The sequence below is a fragment of the Haemorhous mexicanus genome, chromosome 8 (assembly GCF_027477595.1).
Source record: "Haemorhous mexicanus isolate bHaeMex1 chromosome 8, bHaeMex1.pri, whole genome shotgun sequence".
NCBI lineage: Eukaryota > Metazoa > Chordata > Aves > Passeriformes > Fringillidae > Haemorhous > Haemorhous mexicanus.
This window is the reverse complement of record NC_082348.1, coordinates 5123914-5144396: the sequence shown is the minus strand read 5'-3', so window position 1 is coordinate 5144396 and position 20483 is coordinate 5123914. Positions and strand designations below refer to the sequence as shown.

General features: G+C 38.1%; 1 protein-coding gene across 1 annotated transcript in view; it reads right to left on the bottom strand.

Moving 5' to 3' along the window:
• Window positions 1-20483, bottom strand: part of LRP1B (LDL receptor related protein 1B) — a 477945-nt gene that overhangs the window by 5715 nt on the left and 451747 nt on the right. The window contains exons 85-88 of the mRNA XM_059852348.1: window positions 16276-16450; window positions 15499-15603; window positions 4126-4202; window positions 1977-2067 (exon numbers count right to left, since the gene is read on the bottom strand). Coding sequence (XP_059708331.1) covers window positions 1977-2067; window positions 4126-4202; window positions 15499-15603; window positions 16276-16450 — 448 coding nt within the window. The remainder of the gene's footprint in view (window positions 1-1976; window positions 2068-4125; window positions 4203-15498; window positions 15604-16275; window positions 16451-20483) is intronic.

Here is a 20483-nt window from a genome sequence, read left to right as displayed (position 1 = left end):
CGCTGTCTACAACCCTGACTTCCTCCAGTTATTTCCAGATTTCCCTCGCTTCCAAGGAAAGCTTTGCAAAGTCATTGCCAATTCCCTGCAGGAATGAAGGCAAAGAGAACATGAGTCATGTCCTCTTGCTCATTCATTTCACTTTTGTTTCAAACCAGTAGCCCAAAGTCAGCTGTAAACTGAGGACGAGCAAATGGTTCCATCAGGATGCATTAAAAATGTATGAACTTCTCCTCATTCCAGTTTGCATTCCCTGCCAGTGGTGATTGCAACACTGAAGTTCAACTTGAATTTTCTTTCAAGCTTTAATAAAAGACAGAGTCTTATTTTTAACCTTGAATTAGGTTATCAGTAAAGATAAGTGATTGAGTTGAATTGTTTCTGTTGCTGAATTCATTTCTTTCAGCTAAGGAGGTGATTTCAGCCCAGCAATTGAAGTAACCTCAAGAGGGTAATTTTTTCCCAGTGCAATATGTTCTCTAGAATTACAAGGGAATAATAGGGAGGTCACAGTCAGGATGATAACAGTCAAGTCCTCTTGTTGGCTGAGTAAGATGCAGTCAGTATCTGAAATCCAATATACTAAATGATCTGTATTTTTCAGAAATGTCATTGAAAAAATATTTCCTAAAATAGGCACTTAACAGTTGCATGCAAGTGCTGAACAGCTACACCTAGTTTAATACTTGACAGTCTTCTCTGAAGAGATAAAATAACTCTAAAATACATTTTCAAATATAATTTTAAGAAGAAAGCCCTTTATTGAGGCTAGTTCTATTTCTCCACTGAAAATCTATTATTTAACAAGTGATTCTCAGTAACCTAAATAATTTACAGAGCAGCAACTGGTTTCAGGATTTGGCTATCACTAAACTTGGCATTTTAGGTGCAGCAGCACATAATGACATCCATGGAGTCTGGCAGGGTCAGCACTACGAACAGTATGGTCAGGAAATGTATTTATCTTATTGGCTTTACAAAAAAGGTTTTAAAAATTGATGCTCACTAGTTTACACTAGAGTTTGCAGGGGAGAGAGATGCTGCATGTGATCATAAAAACCTAAAAGATTCTTTTAGCCTGGAGCACTGAAATAGCCTCGTAAATGGCCACGTTTGCAGAAACAGCAGATTCACCACTTTTAAAGGACTTAACAAAGAGACATTATCTTGGTTTCAGATGTGGGGTAACAAGCCCCAGGAGAAAGGAAGACAGCTGCTCAAGGCCAGCAAGCAGGACAGCTACAGGCCTGAAGTAAAAGGTTTGCTCTCTGATTTCCACTCTGCCTTCCCTAGTGGGCCATGTTCTTATTACCAGGAGTCTTCCCTTGCTAAATCTGCATCCCCATCAATGTGATGTTCTTTGAACATGTGAAGGGCAGCAGCTCTCTCAGGTGTCTCATACAGCAGAAACACTCTTGCCTCCCCTGGCCACCCAACATGGCCTTGGAAGAAATGCACAAAGTCAAAAAGTCAAACTCAAGATCATTATCAGCTCCAAGGCAGCTAAATTCAAGAGAAAAAAAATATTCCCTGCAAGATCATAAAGGAACACAATAATAAGGAAAAGGTTTGGGACTCTACAGTAAATATTTTGCGAATTGTTTGCATCTTCAATATAACTTGAAGATGTAAATAATACTCAAAATTTGAGTCAGTGGTTTCAATGAAATACATTAATTATGTTCTCTAAGTCTCTGGGTAAAGTTATTAACACTTTTTCAGCCCTGTCAGGATTGAGCAAAATGTGTAAGAACTACAATTTTTTATCTACTGCACGAGGAACTCAAGCATCAATAACAGATGTGGTTGTTCCAGCAAGAACCAAAATGTAACTGATTTGCTGCTTCCAGAAACAAGTCTTGGGTCATTTATTGCATTTTTGTTTCTCACATGAAGTGATTTTTTCTATATCAGAAAGTTGCAAATACTTGAAATATTTATTTTTTTACTTCATAAATCAATATGAAATTACTTACCTTCGTTTCCTTTTGCAAAGAAATAGTCCAATTACAAGAGTAGTGATCAAAGTCACCAGCAGAACAAGAGGAACAATGATGGCTATGCTTCCTAAAACAGAACAAAATATCATTGAATAATCATGGCTTCACAGCTGTAAAACAGATTAATTAAAAGAGAATAATTTCCCACACCAACAATGCAATTTCATGCGATGAGCTTCACTCATCAATTTGAGATTTTAATGCTGATCAATAAAACCCCAGCTTCATTACAGTTAATAGTGTACACAAGTACTTTTATGAACAAATCAGGAGTTTCCTCTTTTTGGATACCAATATAATTTGGATTGATTCCCTGCCCTCATTTGCAGCAGCAGTCCATGAAAATCTGGAATTGCTGAACAATTTGGGCTGGAGTGGCACAGTCAGGATCTTCAGCAGTTTAGGTCATGCAATTATTAATATAAAATATCCAGTAGGCCTAGCTCTGGTTGAAGAACTAATTGGTATTTTAATTAGTATTAGTATTATCTTTATTTGTGGGAAAACAAAAAGCAGCCAGCAGTCTTCATTTCTAGATGGTTGGTGCATTTCTGCATTTTGCTGCATTTTACTGCACTGTACTCGAGAGCCAAGGATTTTGTTATGTTGATACAGGCAATCACAAAAACTACAATAATGCTTAATGCAGCAGAAAAACAGTGCACAGATCAGACAGCAGTGTTAAAGGAGAGCAGGGAGCAGGGAAGAACAAAATGGACTTCACATTATTTTGGCAGATAATTTCACTGAAATGAGACTATCTGCAAAAATAAGGTCAGTGACTGTACCCTTATTTCTGAGCCTTACTTTAAGTATCCGCTCGTAAAGAAATACATGCAACAAATAATTTTATGTTATAAATACAGGACTTATAAAAGCAGGAATCCAGCATAAAGCCAGTGTGCAGAGGGGTGTATTTTCTTTAATATCACAGTCCTTAACTGGTGGAAAACAAAAATATTGCTGGTTGTTTCAATGGCAACATTTATTGATTTATTAAAAAAATAAGCTGCTGGCAGTGTCTGCTCCACATTAAGCACAGTCTAAATAAAGAATTGAGAACTGCTTTGAATTCTGCCTGAAGGCTTTCTGCCTGAAAGCCAAGTCAGGTTGTCACAGACAAGAAATGAAGTACTGAATAAAAACTTGGAGCATCCTGAGTTCACTTCAGCTTATGAAGATTCAGCATGTAAAGGATATTACAGCGAGGCTCTTTTAAGAAAACATTTGATAAATAACTGCCTTAAGTTCTACCTAGGTGCCAAAAAAAAGTTAATTTTGGCTTGGCATGTAAACATTCAGGAAAAAAGCCCTGAAAAACATCCCAGCAGGCATGAGTTACCATTTGGTGGCCAAGGTGCAGCCTGGGGTCTGGGAGAAGCCCCTTCCCCAAACTACAGCTGTTATTCCCTCACAATGAAGCAGTGACCCAAGTTCTGCCTGCTTTTTTGCCTATGTCCAGCTTGTGAGTGCTCTCTCACTCGTGTGGATGGCTGGGAAAGTTTCATCCATCCACCAAGCTGACCTGAATAGCAGGCAGCTCATTGTGCTGCTCCACTTGGGCTAAATGTGACCAGGGCAGGTACAGCAGGGCACCAGCAGCACACTCAGCACTCTGCAGGCAGCCCTGGCCACTTTCAGCTGCCAATACTGCAGCAATGCCATCCTTTTATGCTTTCAGAGGTGTTTAAAAACATTCAGCAGGAGCTATTCTTACTTTCAGGATGATTTTCACAGTAGGTGAAACTCACCCCTCTGCAGATGGCCAATACAAAAGTTATGCACTACTTCCAGCTCTGTTTTTGATGCTTTCAGTAGGATTGAAATGGTCAGAGGTCTCCCACTAGCTCCCTGCACAGGGCTGATATGGCCAAGTGCTTGTCACTGGATCTGCTTTCCTGAAGAAAAGTGCAGCTGGCACTTGGAGCAGGGAGTGCAAGGCCTAAGAACTGCCTGGTGCAACACCAAATGGCAATCAAAAAGTCAAGAAATATCTACATTTTGGTTTTTCAAAGAAAAAGATACCAGTAATGAGCAGTTTTCATGACACAAACTCACGTTTTAAGTTAAGATTTCTAAAGTGAGGCAAATTTGCCAAGTGACAGCAGTGATTGGAAGTACTTACTGGTGCTGATGTTGTCAGACTTGCTGCTTTTGGGAGCTGGCCTCTCACACTGTGTGCCTGACCAGTTGGCTGAACATCTGAAAGGACCCAATTAGGATGGGGAAGTTAATAAATGTCAGCTAATTACCACAGCAACCCATGAAAGAGACCACCAGCTTCTTCTCAAGAGCTACATGAACCACAGCAGTGCTTCTACAAAACCAACAAGAATCCTCATGAAAGGAGTCAGCAGGACCCTGCCACAGCACTGACAACACTCAGGGTGGGCATTTAGTTTAAACCTACACCTTTGTGTGTTTGATTCCTGTTATTATCACTGCAACCTTAATTCCAGAGTTCTTTTCTAATTTCTCAAATAATGTAACAAGTTTAATCAAAGGTATATTAGCATTTTGACCTTTGAAACCATGAACTTTTAAAGCAGATGTTTATTTGCAGAAATATAGCCACATGTGTGTGTGTAAGCAGGCCTGAGAGTCAAAGAAAAAGAGTTGTCCTAAAGGGACAGGAGCATCTCCTGGCCTCAGAAAGCCCTAAATACTATTTATATTCAGAATATGTGTTCCAGGAGCCAGGTGCCTGGATTATTCACAGCTATTCTGCTATAATTTCCTTGTGTGAATATCAATATGCAAATAGTTCTTCAGTTGGGATTCAGAACACTCTCCAGGCACACAAGGAAACACGAGGAGTCCAGGGAAGCAGACTCAGCAAATCCATCAAAACCAGAAACAAATACCTGAATGAAATTCAATTGCTTATTCAAGCTGCTGTAAATATGATTAAGTTTACTACAGACCCTCAAAGTCTCCTTGTGGAAACGGCAGGAAGTAGTCACTTTTCATCTGTCTCTGTTGCATATTGTGCAATGAATCATGTTTTTTTCTAAGTCTTTTTGAATTATTTATGAATTTCACCATCAGTTATCTTTAGGGAGGTGCAATAGAGCGTTACCCTCACACAGTTCCAAGAACTGCTGCTATCTGATGCCTTCCCAAGGATTTAATAAACTGCAAAGTTTAGAGCTGGTTATGCTTAACAACTGATGTTGCTCTATAATAAAAGAAGTTTTGGAAAGACACCAAATATTCTAGACAAAAGCAATGCCATTCTCAGAGAGGGGCCCTGGGCAGCTGTGCTGGTGATGCTTTGGGCTCTCTCCTGTCTTTGCAGATCCCTGCAGAAGACTGGCTCATTTCTCTCCTTGCTCCTAAACCCATTCCAGCACAACCTGAGGTTCAGATAAATCTCTTTACTGGGTTTCATATTAAGCTTGAGCTCCTTTTGGAAAGTTAATTTAATTTTTTGTAGGATACACTATGAAAGTGCTTAAGCTCTACAGAGGGTGTTTAGAAGCATTATTGATTTTTTTAATATATTGATTATTATTGCTAGTTGATTCATATATTGTCACACACTAGTTAAATTGCATTATAACTTAGAAGTTCTTCATGTTCATTGAAATAAGTCTGTTTACTTAAATAAATATGGCAAATACACACTTAGGTTTCCTCACTGCAGAGAACCCCTAATTCCTAATTACACACATGCCTCACAATGATATATTTTATCACTGAACCCAACTGACTTTTCCACCTGCTCACCATCACTTCAGCACACTGCAAGTCACAGGGAACACAACTTTAATCTTTCAAAAGTTGCATCTGTTCCTTTTTCTTTCCAGATCACTTTTTAGCAATTATGTAAGATAAAAATGCTTGCACTGACAGCTTACCTTACTAAGGTACTGTTCAAGAAATTTGCTTTTTAAAAATATCAATTTTCAAAATACAGCTGCAAAATAAGTGTCTCCATTCTTGTAGAGAAACACTATAAATCTTTATACTTAGAATATTCTACTCAGCTCCAAGCTGTTGGCACATGACAAACATGAAACAAAGTCTTTATATTTCTTCCTGATATTTTTCATCATTCCTGCTCAGGATTCAGCTCATGTAATTAAAACTTGTGGTGACAGGCAATTTGCACTTAATACTACACTATTGAAGGGAAAAAATATTTTCAAGTTAGACGTATCTAACTTTGCAACTAAATTTTTATATTAAATGTTTCAAAAGCTTCCACTGTATATAAATCATTATGATAAATCTGTCATAAAAACAGTTTAGAAAAAAGAAGACAGTGAGACTAGGAAAAGGATCACCATGAAGCATTCAAGTACAAGCTCATGAGAAAATTGTATAATGTACAATTACATTTTTCAAAACCTTATAGCAGACATGGTATCAAAACAGATGGGGAAGGAAAAAATCCTACAGCTAGATATGCAGTAAACAGAGGAAAAAATAAGGCAAACATATTAAAAGTTCTTTATCTATCTTGTCATTCTAATTGCAAAAAATCAGCAATATTGAAACACCTGAGGCATTTGATGGAAGTCTCATAAAAACATTGTTAGTTGCCACTACATTTCAATTTTTTTTCCCCCAAATGCTTGCTTTCTCCAATAAACTTTAAAGAGACTGAAGCTGCAAGGATGGCAGCCATTTCCTTCTGCACTTTGAGGTGAAATGACTGCCCTTGGATGGTCCAGCAAGGCACTAAAGGCTTGTCTTGGGCAGGCAGAAGAGAAAAAGGAATAAAGCCCAGGGGAAAGGGATAATTTCTGCAAGGGGATTTGACACAGAAAATCAGCCATGAGCAGGCACATGAATAATGATGGGCTTGGGACATGGACAACTCTTCATGCAGGAATACGGGAAATGAGCAGACCTTCACCAGTTTTAGTTGTCTGAGAGAGAACTTGCTCTTAATAACAGAATTTTCTGGTGTCAGGACATTTAAATTCAGACAGCTCAGTTCCTGGAATGAGAATGACTCCTGGTTGGGTTGGATGTGCAGTGGTTTGTCCTTTCCCAAACTCTTTGGCACCAGGAGCTGTTCTGAGCCATTTTCAGGGGCTGCATGGTCACACAGCACATTTGCAGTCTGAGCAAACAAAAAGGCATTAATGAAGCAGAACCACATGAAGCCACTTTGCTTCATCAAAGGCGCTCACAGCATCACAGACTCAGGAGAAAGGACGGTGGAAATGCCTGGTTTGAGTCGCTCCCAGAGAAATACAGAGGGGGAAGCTGACAGTGAAGGACAGGCTGGAGTCAGCTGTGGGGTGCAAGGTGCTGCAGAGAACATCTCAGGTGCAAATCTCCAGCAGAACCACAGAAAGATCAAAGAGCACCAGTACCACAGGGGATGCCCAAATGAAAACTGAGAGTGAATAAAAGTAAAAAATAAAGGTTGCACACGTTCTGCTGCCAAGGTCATTGATAAAACTGCTGCAGCTCTCTCTGTAACAATTTAGCTCCACATTTATAAAGAGATGAGTGCTTGGGAAGTGCCTCTGAGGTACTGAATTCCTCTGCCATGGGAATTATCTATTTTAAAGAAATAGCATTGCAAAGAGAGACTTTTAAAAAACTTTCAATTGAGGTTATGAAGGTGTTGCACTTGGAGTAAGGAATGTTTAGACTGGAGATGTTTACATTTGCAATCATGCTGTTATTACAGAGTCTGTTCATGACAGAAAAGGTCCCTTTCCTCTATCTCTGTATAAGCCTTACAGGTCAGTGTGATCAAACTCTCTAAACTCCATTATACAGGTACTTGACCATTTGACTATGAAATGACTGAGTAAATAGAAAAAAAAGTAAAAAAAGAGCTAATTTGGTGGCAATGTGCAATTTTTTAAAAGGTTTGTTTCTCATTTTTTCTCCTTCTTTGTGCCACAGGCATTGTCATAAAAATATAATGCAGAAGGCATAACATGCAGTTAAAAGTGCTTTTGTAGACAACTGTTTTCCAACCCAATATACCAGTGCAGATCCAAAAATGACAACAGCAGTGAAAGATTAGTCTAGAGGTGTAACAGAATCTGTGGAACAGTCCTTACAAAACAAAGGTGGAAGGGGAACTGAAATGCTTCTTAGCTATAAATTATATTTCTTCATTATACAAAGTAATTTTTTAACTTTGCTTTTCCTTTTGGTCACTATATAGCAATATACACTAAAACATCCCAATGAAAGTACCTAGCCTCACTATTTTAAGAACACCCAACATTAAAATTTCACTGGAACTTCTCTTATCATTAATATTAAAACTGTAAGAGAACATCTGGATTACAGTTATTTACTATCTAGATTCATTTGCATTGAGAGAGAGAAGTCAAAATTCCCTTTTTCCCCAAAACTCTGTAGGATGCCAGAGGATGATAAAAACCTTGTGCTAAACCAAATAATTAAACTATTCCTTATAATAAATTTAGGAATACTTCTGCAGATATGCATTGTTCATACAGGGAGTTAATATGTTCATACATATTAGAGTTAAATCCACTGATTAACTCTCTAAAATAAAGCACATTCATAACAAAGACCAAAAGTCCCACCCCAGGACTGATCAATTGCACATTCTGCAGCTTTTGCTATTGTAGGGTTTCATTATTTTCAAGTAGCAACTTTTCCATGATCATTTCATACATGAAGAAACCACATTTTAGTAGTTTTGTCTAATGGGCATCCCTCAACATCATAAAAGGAAAATAATGTAGAAGCTAAGGGATACAAAATTTACACTTGTTACCTGAAAATGAAATACAAATTACCTTGCAATCCAGTATATTCAGAATAAGACAATGACATCATTCAAAAGCAGGCAAAACAATAAAAAAATTCTTTTCAGCAACACCAAAAAAATCCCTGAAATTTAGTCAAAATATACATTAAAAAAAAAAGTGCCTTTAAAAATGGATTTTAATTTGGGCATGAGGTTACTATGTACAAATGATTATTCACAGCTGCATGATGTTCACTGTAAAGGAACAACTTCCATGTGCAACTCAGCCTCACTCATCCCAAGGTAAGAAAAAGAAGAAACTGAGAGTCATTGACCACCATGCAATTAGCAATATGTGTACACTACAGAAGCTATACAAATACTGATAATAATAAGAGAAAAATAAATAAAAGCATGGCCAGGTGACTACAACTGTAGCTGAAATTACAAGAAAACAAAATGAAAAGAGGTTGAAATGGTAAAACTAAAGAGAAAAGATGACAAAAGACTGGGTAAGTAGGTAGATAAAAACCCAAGCATGTTTTTTTTCCCAAGCAGTGATATACAGCAGCAAATATCATACAAGTTGTATTTGAACAATTTTAAACTCATGGAGAAAGGATATCTGCTTTATAGCCTGGTTAGTAAATGCTCCATGAAAAAGATACATATTCCTCTTTTCCAAGATCTTAACATTTCCTCCTCTGACAACCACTCTTCAAACACCTGTTTTCATTTGGTTCTTGGACTACTACTAGTTTGTGGTACAAAGTGGATAAAAGATCTTTTATCATACAAAGGTACAACCTGCGGATTATATTCAGTTTTGAGATATTTATAACAAAGATATTTTTAGTTGAAAAAGAAAGCTCTCAAAGGACTGGCAGAATGCTGTGACATTCCTGTTGCAATTGCAATTGGGGACCTCATTAAATATACCCCAGGAAATCATATGGAAAGCATTTATTGCAGGATACTTGATAAAATTTCCTGGTTTGTGCTGCCTCTCAGGGTTACCAGGGCCTTCTCTTAGCCAGGCTTTTCAATCCTGCAACTGTTCTACACCACAGAGGCTTTTTCTACACAGCCTCCAGAAAATGCCAGTCAGAGACTGCAGGCTGTGGTCCCTTATTTGTCCACAACTGGATCAAGGATGAACCTTTTTTGAGCAAAAGTTTGGTTTAGTGATGAGTTTATTTATTATAAACCTGCGTGTAAATGTAGCACCTGCACAGCTGCATGTGATCTTAAATAAAAACTGTTCATATGGGAAGATTTTTCAACAGGAAAGGAATGTCAGGAGGAAGGCACAGCATCACAGGCACAGGGGAGCTGCAGGGGAGCTCCTCCATAAAGAGGAATGCACTCTTTTATTCCTGAATTCTGGAATAAAATCTAAATCCCCCCCAACACACAGGTGCTCACCCCCACACCCTCCCCTCACACAGTGTCTCTCTCCAGCCTCCTGGGTATAAAGCTGGCAAGAACAACCTGGCAACACTGGGCCAGGTTTCCCAGGAAAGCTCTGGCTGCCCCATCCCTGGAATGTCCAGGCCAGGCTGGGTGGGGCTCTGAGCAGCCTGCTCCAGAGGAAGGTGTCCCTGCCAGTGGCAGGGGGTTGGAACAAGGTGAGCTTTAAGGTCCCTTCCAACCAAAAGCATCCTAGGATTCTGTAAGAACAGCACTCCTGCTTGTTTCACTCCTGCAGGAGCTGCTTTTCCTAATTTATCCATGTCTGCACTTCCAGGTGATAACTTTGTTATCAGTTTTAAGTAATTCCACCACTTGTTCTCTCCCCAGTTGTTCATGGTCCTTAACCCGATACTTGACTAAAATTCTCCATTAAGAAATGAAGTTAGTGATTCTTTCTCCACCCTTCACTTTTCAGTTTCCTCTGTTACCAAATTCAGGCTCTCTTCCAAGCTCCTGCATGGTCTGTGCCTTCTCATTAACTCTCCAGGATGACTTGTTCTTCCCTACAGAGGAGCTGATGTTTGTTCTAATATTGAAATACAACACACACTTGAATCCCTCTGAACAGTTAGCACATCCAGCCACAGGCAACTAATGCAATGCTGTACTTTGTCTTCTGGTTTTTATATTTCTAGAATGCCTCAGGGGGTTGTGTAAGGGGGTTATGATTTGATCACATTTATTTTCAGATAATAATAATAGAACACATCCATGTGCAGGTGCAAATAACAATAGTAATACCAAAAAATAAGATGGAGTTCTAGCAACATATAATTATGATGAAAGGATAAAAGAAACAAAGCTGAGAGAGAGCAATATTCTGTGCTAAAGATTCTGTAATGAAAGCCCTGCCCATTCAACAACCACAGCCACTCTTGAGTGCTTGAAAGCTTCAATTCTTTCCAGTTCTCTTCACTGGTATCATACAAGGTGTAATCTCTCTCTAAGCCCTGCTTCTCTTGCAGGAATGAATATACAGGTGGGTAATTAGTGAGATGGAAACAGAGACATAAATAAAGGTATTTATTTAAAGACAGACTGATAGAACAGATGGAATGAACAGTTTGTGAAATACACAGAAAAAACATTTCCTGATTATTTCTCATATGAATCTGATCTGATGATTCCTTTTTTTTTCCAAGTGATTTGTGAATTTACTGGTGCAATTCAGGCATATCTCACATGCTTCTCCTGTTATGCACATCACACACAGACCCCACCCATTATTAAGGAGTACTAAAGAGATCCTTGAAAATGCAGTATGGGAATACTGGGATGGCAGTAACTACACAGAAGATTTTACTACTTTAAGACACCCTAAGTGGAACATTTTTCAGAAAAGGTCATTACCCCAAATGTTAACATTCTGAAATTCTCTCATAACCTCTGTATCTGAGGAAGAACAAAAATGTGGGGGGGAGGGGGAATATTAATCATCACATACCTAAAAATAAAGTGAAGAATTAATATTCTAGATTGCATAGGAGTCCAAAGAGAAATCACAGCATATTCTGCATATTTGAAACCATGACAGAGCTTTCACTGAAACTGGCCATAACCTTCATAAAACCTTCTTTTTTTTGGTGGCTTATATGAAGCCACAGTAAGGCCTTAATTCATTACTAAAATGGTTAGGTGAAAACCACAACTCCTCCTTCCAGAGTGCAACTGATATTTAGGTCATTTAGTGCATTCAACACTAAAAAGACACCTTGAGACAGGAAGATAAAATAAAAATGTGTGCTAGCAGTGCAGGCTGTTGAAAGGAGAGTCTGTTCTTACAGGCTTAGAGTTGCTCTCTAATTATGGCTTTAGGATTGCCCTTTGGAACAGCAAAAGCTTATTCTCTACTGTCTTTACTGAATGATAATAAGGGCATGATTATGTGTAAAGTTTGCATTTTCAACTGATGCTGACTGTGAGGGAGAGCAGAGCTCCTGCTGAATGACAATAAACTCAGGCCTCTCCTATTTCTTCTAAAAATCACCCACTCCCCAGTTAGAGGCTGGTTTAGAAAAACATTGACCTGTGGACAAATGGCTTATGGAGCATTTGAGAGAAAAAGCAGGAAAGGAACATTCAATATGTGACTTTATAGGCAGCAGTATGTTCTTACTGCATGATTCTGAAAACACAAGCATGATACATGGAGATACAAAAAGTTCCAAGCACCCCTGGCCCACACACTGCTGACCACTCCATGCTCTTCCAACTCTAAGAAGTGGTGGTTAGGACATTAATCTTGTTCCCAACTGATTTATGGTACCTCAAGCCAGAGAGTTTCATTGCATGAGAATAAAAAGCAACTGAGACCATGTTTTAAAAAAAATTAGATTATTTACCCTAAGGAGTCACTGTCTTTGCTACCCACCAGACACCCACATCACATCCCCTCAGCATTCTGTGTTTCCATAAACTTTTCACTGAGAGAAGTTTAAATCTGTGTGAATTTCACATTTTCTCCCAAGTCTAGGTCTTTGGTTCATGATTTCACTACTGACTTTTGCATCACAACCACTGAGAGAAGCTTGTTCATCTGACAGGTGTTCTGTATCTCTCTGTGCATCTGCCTTACAGATTTTCAAAGACTAAGGTTGTTTCTTTTCCTGAAGAAGATTAAAGTTTTCTCTTTAAGAAACAGACCTAAAATCCTTTAGAGAAGTAGAGAATACAAATGTAATTTTCTTTTTTAACCAGAGGAGTCAACGTTATGATGTAGCTCATATACTTTTGTTTAAAAATTTCTCTTTTACAGCATTATTTCTATAAAATTAACAAGACTTAAAAATAAAAGCTTCATTCCTGAAGTAGCACCTAAATAGCTGTTCTGTTCCTTTCCCTGTTCAGAGAAGAAATAGGAAGTCAGACTACAGAACATGTGCAATATCACTGTTCACTCAACTTTATGCTACGTAGGATTAACTTGGTAAAATATCTCAAAACATGAGCAATAGAGCCAAAGTGGCATTTTCATTTTTTTCCAATTTATTTAGTAAAATAAAGCCTTTTATTTCTCCCTCAGATGATACACACACTCCAAATGTATTTTTAAATATACTCATCAGTGCAGCTCTCAAAGGGTAAGTGTGTATTATAGAAATGGTCCCCCAGATTAAGTATATATTGTGAAATGTATGTGAATGTGCATGACTCAAACCAATGAACCGTGGCCTGGAATGATGTCACAGAATGTGCAGCATTAAGTGGAAGGTTAAACCTACTTGCATCTCGGTTCATTAAACGTGGTTAAAGTGCAAATTCCCTCATTCTGACAGTAGTAATCACAAGGGTTCACTTTCTGGTCACAGCGCTGACTTTTAAACCCCACAGAGCATCTGCAGAATTTCAGTAAAATAGACCTACATGAATATTCTGCCTCGTGCTGGACAGATCTTAAACGCGTAATAAACAACGACGGCAAGACACGCACACGTACACGGGCACACACCCACAGGAGACAAAACCAATATTTCCTTTTCATGGAAGGTCCATCTGACAACACTGAAAACTTTGCTCATGAGAGATGATCAAGCAGTTTTTAAAACAATAGGTCCAGGCTGCCTGAAGGGATCTCAGAGTGTTGTTGTCAGATGTACATTTCTATTGACTGATCCAGATTGCAATGGCCTTAAAAACAGTCATTACCATTTTCTTGGCATTGTTAGTGGTGTTGGGTATGCTGCAGCATTTATGTATTGTAAATCCACACACAAATTAAAGCACAAAACCTTTTCTTTTTTTTCCTTGAGATGCTATGGTGTTCCACGTGAATTGAAAAAGAATATATGAAATTTATAAGAAAAAATATAATGAAAAGTCACAAGCTTCCAAAATAGGTGTTTAGGCAAATGAATCACCAGGTTTAGTCAGCATATTTGGGCCTTACATATCATAGCTCTGATACTCTGCTTTTGTCAGGATTTATCAGTCTCTAGTCCTCAACTAAAAACATTTAAGGAGCCACAAATAACAGGCAAAATGGTAAATCTAGGGAAAAAATAATAATAAAAGATAAAAATAAGCACTTAAAATATTTCCAAGTGAATGAGGGCTACTATGCAAAACTAAATGATGCTGTCTTCAGCCCTGAACCTGCAAACACACTAACAATTTTTCCAGTGGTAGTGTCACTACAATTGTGTGTCTTTTTTCTCAAGCAGAAGTGTCTCACGGGGAGGAGCCCTTGGCCCATCTCTTCCACTGGTCAGACTAATGAAATCTCAGCATTTATGAAACTCCTTTGAGAGTCTGAATAAAACTCTCTTTCAAGATCACCTGCATCAACAAAATGAAGGAATGGCTGTATCTTTATTCACAAAGTTGTGGTGCCAGATCCCTTTGGGCAACAATTTGCTTATGTCACCCAGGGAATGAGACACTCATGTCCAATTCTGTCTTCCAACACCTCTCTCTTCCAGCCTGGAGGATGCTCTGAGCTGCAGGTTGTTTGTGTGGAAGAAGTGGAAGACCATTGTGAAATGAATATTTTAAGGAAATAAATTGAAAATAAATAAATAAATAAAAAGACTAGGTAGCTCAAAATAACTGAGAGCAGGAAAGAAATTAATTTCTTGCTACGATGACTACTTCAGTATTTTATATTGAGCACTACTTCAGTATTTTGTATTGAGCAGCTGAAAAAGAAGATACACCATAGCTCTCAAGAAAGGAGTAGAATGTAAGCTTTTCTGCTTGCAACAGTATTTCACTTCTAAGCTGCAAAATACCAATTCCTTTTGCTTTTTAAATCTGAGCTTAAGAAAAACACCCTGAATTACTCTCTTGACCATGACACAGGAGGGAGAGCACAATCTCACCCCAGAACAGCCACAGTACTCTGGGCAGCAGGAAGGTTAGGGCAGAAATATGAAATACATGAGCATATCTCCATAAGGGAAGTAACACTGACATGATTTTTCCTATTCTCCAGCTATCAGGAGAGAGGTTTTGCCTCCAAATCTGACCATCTCTGTAGGAAAATCAGACTTAATCCACCTCTGAGAAGCAGGACAGGCAATCTCGAGTTTCCATTCCAGGAAAAAATGCCTGAACAAACCTAAAATTACTGTAAGTCTCCAAAGATATATCTTTGTATCTATATGCATTCACAATGGAGCCCTTAGTTCTAAATTTCAACACATTTTGCAAAAAGGTATGCAAAGTATGAGGTTACACAAACAGCTAGAAAACAAATAGTGTAAATTGAAACTGCAAGCAGCACATTATTCATCCTAGAGAGACCAAAAATGCAGAAACATGCATAATAATTTTATTATTTGTGGTCACACAGGCATTGTAATGATCTGCAGGAGGCAGGATACTCACAGACAGACAGGTATATTTGTCTCTGGGTCCAGCTGACAGGTGCCACCATTGTAGCAGTAGCCATCACACAGCTGACAGGTAGAGGCAATTTTTCCATTAGTGCAACTGCCATGGTCAAAAAAAAAAAAAAAAAAAGAAGCAAAGTGTAATCAGTATTTCAGTAAATCTGAGCATTTCATTGTAAAAATCAGTATTTTATTTTATAAGTATTATAAGTATTTTATACTTATAATACTATATTTTATACTTTTAAGATCTACTGATTGAAAATATCCTAGGTTTCTGGTTTGAAAAGCTAGCACAGGCAATGAGCTTATTGCACAATATATATTTAATCTTCCTTTTAATGAAAATAAACTATTATAATACAAAACAATACAAAGCAATAGAGCAGCACATGTTACTTATGCCTCCAACAGTATTTAGTGTGTTTCTATCACTGCCACAGATAAAGCAGAATTTTCAACAGTGAAGAACAATGAAGAAATTTCAACAGTATAGAACTCCATTGCTAACTTGATTAATTTCAGTGTTTCCAAGTGAAAAGCCATTCAGTCTCCTGTTATACTGTGCTTCCTCCAGTGAGGAGTGCTCCACAAGTTGGTTTTGAAAGACAGGAGCCAGTTGGTTTGGTAGGGGCAGGAGCCACACAGAGGAACTGATGTGACGTGACCACAGCAGGGACAAACTACGGCGTGAGAGATGTCAAGGACAAGGCAGAAAAACCGCTGTGAAACGTGGGATTTGGAACAAAACCTCTTTCCCCCACACACTCACTTGCACACTACGTCACTGCTGTCCTTGTTTGTGAGGCAGTGTCCCCCGTGGCAGCGGGAGCACTTGTCCACCTCGCACTTGGGGCCCTCGAAGCGCGCGGGGCAGACGCACTCCACGCGGCCGTCGGCCGAAATCGTGCACGACTCGGAGTTCACGCAGTAGTGGTGGCAAACATCTGAAACAGCACCAGGCCTAGTTACTAAAAGACATTAGGGAGCTTTATGGAAATAAATAATACGCTGCTTTCACATTTTGAAAGGTACTGTAATAAAAACAAAATGGAAACTGAAGCTGGTGGCTCACTGGCAACCACAGGAATCGAGAATACCCCATAAACAGATATATAATATATTAACAATGTAATCTTGGGAAGGGAAATGGAAGTATAAACTCATAAGAGGTTTTTTGGTTTTTTTCCCCTTTCTAGTTGTCTAACCATTTATGGCATCATTCTACATAATATAAAGACTCCTGATGAGAAAAGCAGAGCAATGTTAATGTATTTAATGGGACGTTGGCTGAATAAAAATCTTCTGATACATTCACATTACCATTAACAGCATTATGCTAAACTGAAATTGAAACGATATTTTGAAATAATTAAGTTTTATTTTCATTTATCCACATATTAAAATTTCATGAAGTTCTAATAATAATATATAAAGACATAATCCATAAGTTCTACAAAGTACTACAAACAGCATAAGCTTCACAGAGTGTGAAAGACCCCATTATGGTATTTAACTGTTTCAATGCCTGTAAGACTGAGATTTCAAGTAGTGAATTCTTTCACTCTTCAGGATCACTAGTAACTGTCTCAGTTTTCATCCCTTTTAAAAAATCAAATTGCCAAACTGAAGAAGCTTCCAAGGGCCACAAAATACTGGCATCCTAACATTGTAGTTAATTTTTATTTATGTGGTAGTGACAACTTTATTTCATGGTTTGTTTTTTAATTTAAAGTCTTCCTTTAGGCTCCTTAATGGGCAGGGACACCTTCCACTATCCCAGGCTGCTCCAAGCCTCATCCAACCTGGCCCTGAACACTTCCAGGGATGGGGCAGCCACAGCTTCTCTGGGCAACACTTGTGAGGATATCTCAAAGCCAGAAACACATTTTGGCAATGTCACTCTGTGCTGCTTTTCCTCCTCTCCAAGGAGTGAGTACTGCTGGAAGAGTTTTGCTGAGGGACAAAGCATGGCTGTTGGAGAGGTTATTTCTCTCTGAACATTCATTTTATGTCTCCACTGTCTGTGCAGGCTGTAGGCTCAGCTGCTTAAGGAATTAGCAACAAGAGCAGCTTGAAAAATGCTGAATGAAGTTGTTGATTGTTTCTTGTTCCCCAGTTCCAGGTATGGAATGGCAGTTTGCAGCAGGGGGCCTGTTTTTGGAACAAAAACTACTGCAGTTTGAAAGCTAATACTGAGAGTGATTTTATGCAAGTGCAGTGCAAGGGGCATATGTTTGCATGTACATTATGATAAAAAAACCTCCAAAACCAAAACCCACAAATACCCAGGAGTAGGAAGGTCATATGTCAAAACAATTATTAGGTGTTAGGATTGATTGCAGCCACAAACACCTACAGTCATCTGCAGTATCTAAAATGTTTATGCTACATTTGGGTTGAAATGACACAAAATTATTTCTTTTTTCTCCTAAAAATAGGGATTTCAGTTTCAGAGAAAGTCACAGCTTGTGGGATCACCATATTCACTTAGAATCATTGTAACTGCATGAAAATGTTTCCTATTTTTAAGGTAGTTTGGGCCTTAAATGATACAAGAAATGAACTTTAGCTACTCTGTGTGTCTTTTTTCTGGAATTTAAAACAGGGTGCTACATTCAAATACATCAGATTTATGTGTGCTTAATAACATGCACAGTGTTAGTAGAATTCTATGTAAATTCAGTCACTTAAATTTATTTCAGCCATGCCAGTGCCTTGACACGGAGCACTCATTTAGGTTATTAGCCCTTCTGTGAACTAATCACAGGAGAAACTCTGCATTGGGTAATTGGAGGCGATGAGTGTGGGGAAAATGAGGTCTTTGCAAGCTGGTAATTCTGCAAGCAAATGTCTTGTCCCTGCCATAAAACCCTACTAATAATATTTTAAGCTTGGGAGCAGGAGTAAAATATCTAGACACATTCATGTGTCACCCTTTGCATATGAACCACCTTCAATCACAGCAAAGACAGACTGAAAAAGATGTCTGGGAGGAAACCAATCTTTGCAATAATGCCATATTAATGTATTCCAACTGGCATACAAAGTGAAGGTAATTAATAAAGCAAAACATCATTCACATGTGTGAATAAAGGAAAAAAAATAACAGATATGGCTTTGTATACACATTATTAACTGTAGACTGGTATAATATCACAAAAATTATTGGGCAGCAAAAAATACTCTAAAAGATTGGATGACTTTCTTTTTCCCCCAAAAGACTTATGTTTTAAATCAGCAAAAGCTGAATTTTATTTTGTATTTTATAAAGTCTCTGAGTCTCTGTATTATGGCAGTTTCCCAGACAATCCAAATCTGATAATAAGCACTGTTTAAAAAGTACCCCTAAATTCCTGAATTTACATTTAAATTAATTCTCTTGGAAAAAAAAAAAAAAAAAAAAAAGGATGTTTGCAGAAGCATTCAACTAGAAACAATTTGTTTGGTTTTGGGTAAGCCTCAAGTAAATATTTTTCCTTAATCTGTGTGTCTGTCTGTGCATGATTTATGTGCTATACTATTTTCAAATACCCAATTGTGTTTGCAGATACTTATTTGTGGATTCATGCAGTTTGTTTAATACCAAGGGGGAGAGAATCACAATTACTGCTGGTTTTCCATTCAAAGGTTTCAATTTATTTCATAGTCTCCCAACTGGAAATATATTCAGTTTACTTCAGTACAAATCCCATTTAAGATACACTATCCCTTTCCTTGTCTGACAGACCTTCCTCTAAAACTAAATACTTTTTTATATTGTAGATAATTCTAAACCAGACCTTTATAACAGCTAATTTCCCATCCCTCTTTTTCTTAAATCAAGCCTTCTTCAGCAAATTCACTGAGGGTGTATAAGAGATGATGGCTTTCACATTTAATGCTCTCTGACAAGCACTATGACGGTCCTTGCCTTTAGAATGTTACAGTCAAAGAAAAGCGGGAGCAGAAACAAGGACATGATTAAAAAACATCATTCAGATCTCAGGAAAATAATTTGTTCTAACTTAAGGAAGGTTGTTTGTGAGTCATCATTTTTGAAAAGACATTGGGAAGACAAACTGTTGTTTTTAAAGGAGTGACCAAATCAAGAAATTCAAGGTTACGTTAAAATGTCTTGAGTTACTGAAAAGAGATAATGAAACAAAACAATAGCATGGCAAGGAAATAAATATAAATGAAGTAAGAGCAAAATGCCTACTGGGTGATAATCTACTTTTCTTACTCCTCTGTTAAAGAAGTGGAAAATTAGAGGACATTGTAGAAAGTGAGTAGAGCCTTTTTAAGGGCATGGAAACCTTCAGAAAACTATCTCAATGAGATGAGACTGATGAGTCAGTGGAATAAAAAAACAGGGAGAGAATCAGATACAAAAGACAGAACCCAAGTCCTGAGAATTAAACAAGAGTAACATTCAGAAATCCTTTACAATTCCAACACCAGGATGGGGCAGAAACCATACTCAGGGTGATCTTTGAGCAAGCTGAAGGAATATAGCATTGGGAAACTCAAAGCTATCCTCAAGGTGCTCCTTGCTGGGGTTAGAAATCAAAAACAAAGGTACAGGAAGAGTTTAAAAGACTTTTTTGTCTGCAAAGATCAGGGACACCAGAAGGTTCTTTAACCAACTATGTCAATTCATTACCAGCTTAACAAAACACAGGACAAGTTGTAGTAGAAGATTTTAACACAATTATCTCATGGCTACTGACAAAGTCATCTGTCTTGTACCACTCCACTCTACGGCTTATTCATGAAAATACCAATAAATCATTCCTAAAAAAGCTCATGTAGAAAGGGAGAAATCTGCTCAAAGATCACCTGAATACACCAGATGACATTGCCTCAGCAGCACGAACAATCTGGGGCTAAATTTAACAACGCCATATTAAAAAAAACCCAAAAAAAATCGCCCACGCGGGCTTTAAACTTCCATTGCGTGGAGCTCTTCCCACAAAGCCAGATGGAATGATTTGTGGG